The sequence below is a fragment of the Xiphophorus maculatus genome, chromosome 18, assembly GCF_002775205.1.
Source record: "Xiphophorus maculatus strain JP 163 A chromosome 18, X_maculatus-5.0-male, whole genome shotgun sequence".
Lineage (NCBI taxonomy): Eukaryota > Metazoa > Chordata > Actinopteri > Cyprinodontiformes > Poeciliidae > Xiphophorus > Xiphophorus maculatus.
The window spans coordinates 28255116-28261734 of record NC_036460.1 but is presented as its reverse complement, the minus strand read 5'-3'; the positions used below and the strand labels follow the sequence as shown (position 1 = coordinate 28261734).

Here is a 6619-nt window from a genome sequence, read left to right as displayed (position 1 = left end):
ATATCTGTAAATAAAGAGAAAAGACTGAAAGGTAAAAACATGGTAAAAAATGAGGATGTTCGTCAATCGCTTAGTGACTGAATTCAAACCTAGAATGAGTCGCGTCGTCATGGTTTCTAGTCCTGCTCTGCAGTCAACGTCACGTCCTGGCCAGGCGAAGCAGGAGGCAGTTCAGTGAGAGTTAAAGGAGCACTCAAGGTGTTATTAAAGTCAAAGTTCTCGAGCCAGTCCGCCACGGAGCCTCTCCTCGACGTGGCTGCCCAGTCAGGGTGGCTTCTGAGCTCCAGAAGGAATTGGACCGGCGCTTTCTGGAGAATGTACGAGTCGAAGGAGGCGCCCCTGAAGAAGGCCTGAGTCTTGAAGCGCTGCAGGTCACGGAGGCGGCTCCCTGGACTCTTGCACAAAAGCTGAAGCGGTGAGGAGAGGAAAGGAAAAGAAAGAGACTTAGGTGTGAGATTTTCTAGCCCAGAGGTGAACTTAGGATGTTACTGAAGCCGACTGACCTCACTGAGCAGTAGGGTGAGGTCAGAGCTGAGGGTCTTTGGTGGAACATAAGGGCAGTCTGTGACTTTCTTCAACATGTTGATGTGGTTCGAATCCGCAGCTAGTGGAAACTGCAAAAGGAGAAGCAAAAACCAATAAAATGCGGCGTTTGTTACGAGTGAATCAAAAGAAAGTTACCTCTCCTGTAACCAGCGAGAACAACAAAACCCCGAGAGACCACCAGTCTGCGGCGTGGCTGTACGGACCCCCACTCAAAACCTCAGGAGCTGTTTGAAAAACACAAGATGAGCATGACTCAAAGGAATGAAAATGAAAAACAACAGATAGAAAGAAGTTCTAATAGATCCCAAAGACAAAACGTCACAAATGTTTCGGTTTTCTAACCGGGTCAAATTGAATCCGGAGCGGCAAAGAAACCGATGTGGCTGTAATGATGAAAACGGGGGGTTTCACTCATTCACAGAGTCAAAAGAGCTGGAAAACTGGAACATTCTCTTAAGAAGCTTAGGAGATCTCACCCATGTACTGAATCGTTCCGCATACAGTGAACGCTCGTCCTCCTTGAGTCAGTCGGCGCGACAGGCCAAAATCAGACAGGCGGAGGTGACCTGAATCGAGACAAAACACAGCAACTTTTGAGCAATATCTGCAGTAACATTTGATTTTTCTATCCAGCTTAGTGACTGATCAACAATGAGTTCTTGATCTGAGCATTTCTGGGCATTTCGCTATTGTTTTTTTTAAATTTTATTTCCTCTTTGCTCTCTGTTTAGGGTTCGTCTAATGAGTACACATGTAGCTGGGTCTTTTTAAAAGAGAATATCTCCACCACATGTATAATATTATTAAAACAATAACCTTGCAGACGGGATCGGTTTCAGAAAGGTTTTCATCCAGACAAACCCGCACAAATACGCCCTCGAGTGTCGTTTTAAACATCCCAAAACCCATAGGGGGCAGTGTAGTGCAAAGCTAAAACCTGTCAACAAATCAGATTGCTTCAAAACAACCACAACTTCCTGTTAGGAATTAAGCATGGCAGCAGGAGGTTCATTTGTATGGACAGATATGTAGGCTGAACTACTTTAAAATAGCTTATTACAATATAAAGTTATTAAAACACGAGAATGTCGACGGAATCGCGTCAAATCAAGTATGTGGATATATTGGTACATTATTTGTCACAGACTAATGTGTGAAGCACTAAATCTTCATTTTCCAATTTGTATTTGTGTGTACACAAATACAAATATATTTTTTTTAATAAGCATTTGTAGTGACACTAAACAACGTTTTCATGTGGATTAAGGGCCAAAAAAGGCATAAAAATGTATTTGTTTTCACAGATATCCGGCTACATGTATAAAAAGAGATGAGCCTTACCTTGATCACTCAACAGAATGTTTTCCATCTGAAAAATAATGAAAAAATGTATGAACATAACTCAGGTTATACCCAAGAAAAATAAACTACACTCTTCAAATAAAATCATACCTTTACGTCTCTATGGACGATTCCCAGATCGTGTAGGAAACCTTTAAAAGAGAAATGAATCCAGTAAACTTTACACAAAAATAAAAATTTGTTCTGATGAACATTGTTGAACACACACACACACACACACACTTGCATGGTATATTTGTGGGGACTTTCCATTGACTTCCATTCATTTCTACATCCTAAACCTTACCCTTATTCTAACCCTAACCAAAACTCAATTCACACCTTAGTCCTAAATCTAACCCCTGACCCAAAAACAGTGTTTCCCCTTGTGGGGACCAGGCTTCAGTCCCCACAAGGAGCAGTGGGTCCCCACAACATAGTATGTGGCAGGAAAATGGTCCCCACAAGGTATTACAAACAAACCCACACACGCATATATACCCAAGGCACTGCCCAGCTCTGCAGCAAGGAGTCGAACCTGGTCCTGGTCAAACTGGCCCTTCAGTAACCAGTACGTGTACAAGTCTCCAGCGCTGCAGTATTCGAACACTGCAGGGGGATAACATAGATTAGCACAGATACTTATTAGGTCTCCACTGACGAGTTCAATCAGGTCAGAACAGGCGGCTGAGTGAATATGTGAAATTGGAAGATTGCAAAAGAAACCACAGAAAGTGAGATTTTTTTCCCCCCACCTAATGTTGGTGAGGAAGGTAAAAGGTCAAAAACACAGTCATGAACCTGACATGAATGTTTTCCACAGTTGGTCACATTCTAGATTTTTTTTTTCTTGTTGTTATTTTCTGTCAAATGTCTAATTTTGCTACTAGCCGTTACTGGATCTCAGAGTACTTCCTTAAAACGGAGGCCTGGGATTTGGATGTAGCAGGAATCTTTGCAGCTTTGACTCACTGATGAAGAGGTGGTGCTGTGTCTGCCAGCAGTCCTGCACACGGTGAATAAACGGATGTCTGAGCTGCCTCTGCAAAGTAGAGGCAAACGAGCAGGAAGTGGACAAATGAGACTAAACAGCTAAACGTGGAAGTAGTATTTAAACTGGCTTTGTTTTAGGATTAAATGCAAAACAATGCATCCCCCCTTTAAACCGTAAGAAAGCTCTGATCTACAACAATTAATAAGGTTAGCATAATTTTTGAGAGCCATTACTTTTCTAAAAAATGGAGAAAAATTACCTGAATTATTACTTCTTCTTTTGTTTGCTCCAGCACTCCCTGTCTTAAGATCTCTGACTTTGGTAGAACCTATGTGACAACACATATCCATTATTAAAAGCAATAAAACTTGAGAAATTAGCGCTTTATATTGTATTATTTCAAATTGATGCATAAAAAAAACTTCTGCCTTGGTTTTACTGAATCTCTGGAGTTGTGTGCCAACACCTTTCAGAGCTGGCACAGAGGGACTGCTGAAAATATACTACTACTACTAATAATAATAATAATAAAAACAATAATCACTTGTGGGGTTCCTCAAGGCTCCAATTTTGGCCCACTTTCATTCATAATCTATGTGATGTCCAAAAAGCTCTGAGTACATGAACATAACATAGTACATAATAATCATTGATTCGTTTTGTTCAAATTATCCACGAATGAGTCTGAATTTCCTTCAGCCTCGAGCAGAAAAGACAAAAGTCATTATTTTCTGTGCTCTTCAACTTTGAAATCACCTTCACGGACATCTGAGATGTGCAGAAACTATTGTCTTTTTTTTAATCATTACTGAAAATCTTTTTGTCTATCACATTTTCATAAATATATATACATTTTTTTTAAATAATTTCTTAGCTACTTGTTTCTTTTAAGGTTGCATTTTAAAGGTTTTTCTTGGTGATGCCTAATTTTACTATTACCGTCTAATGTATTTCATAATTTAATGTCATTTTCTTTCTCCTTTGTTTTCCTGTAATGCCTCAAACACACTTTCCTCTTTTAGAGTTGCATGTCAACCAACCTTAGCAGCCCAAACCTTCGCCTGACGAAAAAACCTGACTTTTAGGACCGGTCCAAGAGAGCCTTTAGCGATGACATCGAGAACCTGAAAGCAGAAAAGTTGAGGTCACTTTCACACGCCAGCTAGTTTGGTTTAAATACCAACTCCCCACCTGAAAACAATCCTCTGATGGAGATCTACGTTGCGGAAACTCGGGCAGGAAGAGCGAAACGAGGGCTGGAGGAGGTTTCTCTTTCTCAGACGTTCCTTCCCTGTCACCTGGAGGAAGCAGCTCTAGGTCCACTCCCACAGCCCGGGGAAATGCAGCAGAATGTCCGGGTCTGCGAGGGATGGAGACCCGGACGTTTGATAGGAAGCCACGACTGAAGCGACATGGAGCTGCTGGGTCCTCTGTCTGATGAAAACCGAAAATCAAATCGCTTTCGTCAGTGGTGGAATCAACAGGATTCTTAATTTGCCCTGTCATAACTACAAACTTGTCCAGATCAAATTTCTGAGATTTATTTATTCAATTTGTAAATTAAACAACATCTACAGTATTTGGGCTTAACTATCAGATTATGTTTGTTATGGCTTTGGACTCAGAAATGATTTACTGAAGTTTTTCACTGTTTGGTCATTTTGGCCTGCTCCTCTTATCAACATTTGATAGTTGTCAATATTGTTTGGGATTTTCATGCCTACTTCATTTTGTCATACAGGTTACGTAATCATTTTTCTAACAATATTACGTTTAAAAATGTAGGAAACGTGTTTAATATACGTTTAATTTGGCTGTACTATATTTTCTTATAGCCAACCTCGGTCAACGTTCTTCCTTTAATACATGATTTCAAAGCTGATTTTTGTTTTGAAATGCGCAAAAGAAAAAAAAAGTGGGCAAATACTTTTAAAGAACAGCATCAATTCAACTGTATACACTTTATTTCCCACATAACTGAAGGCTCGAGCCACGTCTGCGACAAAACCGCGCGTGCAATGATCACAATGAAGGTCAGTAAGCACTTATCCAATCTATAATCTATTTTTGACTTTCACCGATGCCCATTTGTGGAGCAAAGTAAAAACTGGACCTAGATTAATTTGTTTTCTTTTTTTTTTGTTCTTGTTGCTGAGCAAAGAAAACACGTTTCACTTCTAGTTGCACAAGAATCACTGCACAAACTCTGCGTAAAAATACGTAACCACCTCCAACGCGCGCGCATCTGAATCACTCACTCACCTTCCTGTTTTTACCGACTTCGCATCCCATCGCACCTTCAAGACTTTCACTCACAAAGATTTAAAAAAAAGTCTTCGTGTTTTGGTCTCGTAAATCCACGCGTCTCTGTGAGACTGGAGCTGCGTCCCGCGGATGGATGGATGTGACGCACCTGATTTGCGGGGAGATTCCGCTCCAGTTGAAGCAGTCAGATCAGGGCCGGCCCAAGGCATAAGCAAACTAAGCAGCCGCTTAGGGCCCCAGGACCACCAAGGGCCACCCTGAGTGGAACGGATTTTTTTATTTATTTATTTATTTTAGTAATAATTTCTATGTCATTATATTATAAAAAACACAATTTCACTATGTAGTGATTTGTTTTCACAATAATATATATCTGGTAATGCATGTAGAAATCATTATTTTATGGACAAAAAGATAAAAATAAATTGCTCTTGGAGGCCCCTGGTGGCCGCGGCAGGAACCGCACGCTTCATCGGTAACGAGCTGCAGTTCAGGGCATCCAAACGTCCGAAGCTCCGGTCAGAAGTTAAGTTAGCAAAACAATGTCTCAAAAAGGACTTGTCCTTTGGGGAGGGAGAAAAGAGGAAGAATATAAAAAAAGCCAAGATAAAGGTTTGTTTTAGTGAGCCTTGGTAATGTAATGTAATGTAAAAGATTTGTAAAGCTGCTAATAGAAAATTAGCTTGATAGCGACCTGGAGCGGTCCAGTTCTACAGCCAAACATTTTGCTCGGGTCTTTGTGTGAAACTGAGTTTAAACTTTAAATGAGTTGATTCTCATGGTTGGTTCTGTATATTTCTGAGGTATTGTTTTGATAAAGTTTGATAATAATTAAAACTTCTCAATGGTTGACATTGTCTACCAAAATGTTTTTACGTCAGGCTAATTAGCTGCTACATTGATGAGCTGCTCTAAGCTGTAGTTGGGGATTTGTTGTTGGCTGCTGAGCAAAATCATTTTGTGAAAAAAACAAACATTATTTTTACATCAACTTCTAAGTTATGTGAAAGTTTTGTTAAAATCATTTGAAGGCTCAGAATCAGTCCAGGACCGGTACCGGTCCACATTCTCAGGGATGAAAAACTCACCTGATATACATTACACGTTTAGCTATTGGAGTAACGCTTAAGAGAAATTTATTTAACCAAAGAATGTCATGAATAAGTGTGTAGGGCTGCAGAGATTGTAGTTTTCTGTCTGATCCCTGGTTACCGATCTCTAAAAAGACTGACCTGCCAATTAAGATTTTGGCTGATATCCATTTTTTTTGTCTGAAAAGTGGCTAAATGTAGCAAGAAAGTCGCTGAGTTGGCAACAGTGGGGTGAATATTGTTAACTGCAAACGTTCAGACCTGACCTGGTCTGTCAGTCAAACCTCTCACTGTAGAGCAGAAAAGGACAGAGACTGATTTTCACATGGAAGTATCAGCAGATCACGATCCCCCAAAATTTAGCAAATCGACACCCAGAAAT

General features: G+C 40.3%; 1 protein-coding gene across 1 annotated transcript; it reads right to left on the bottom strand.

Annotated features, from left to right (window-relative positions):
- Positions 1 to 5231, bottom strand: LOC102226367 (putative serine/threonine-protein kinase F31E3.2). The gene is made up of 12 exons (XM_014475741.2): positions 5144 to 5231; positions 4073 to 4315; positions 3922 to 4005; positions 3141 to 3209; positions 2860 to 2929; positions 2389 to 2496; positions 1999 to 2039; positions 1888 to 1915; positions 1023 to 1112; positions 682 to 770; positions 504 to 614; positions 1 to 407 (listed from the first exon to the last, which is right to left on the bottom strand). Exons 1-12 carry the CDS (start codon positions 5171 to 5173, stop codon positions 117 to 119), a joined length of 1254 nt encoding a protein of 417 aa, XP_014331227.1. The 5' UTR covers positions 5174 to 5231; the 3' UTR covers positions 1 to 116.
- Between the last annotated feature and the right edge of the window lie 1388 nt (positions 5232 to 6619).

What these genes read in the sequence shown, in the direction of transcription:
- LOC102226367 (XM_014475741.2), bottom strand. Translation starts at nt 5,173, where the DNA reads ATGGGATGCGAAGTCGGTAAAAACAGGAAG. An exon ending in AAGAAGAAGTAATAATTCAG is followed by an intron (nt 2,930 to 3,140) that starts GTAATTTTTCTC and finishes TCTACTTTGCAG; the next exon opens with AGGCAGCTCAGACATCCGTT. An exon ending in TCACCCTACTGCTCAGTGAG is followed by an intron (nt 408 to 503) that starts GTCAGTCGGCTT and finishes TCACCGCTTCAG; the next exon opens with CTTTTGTGCAAGAGTCCAGG.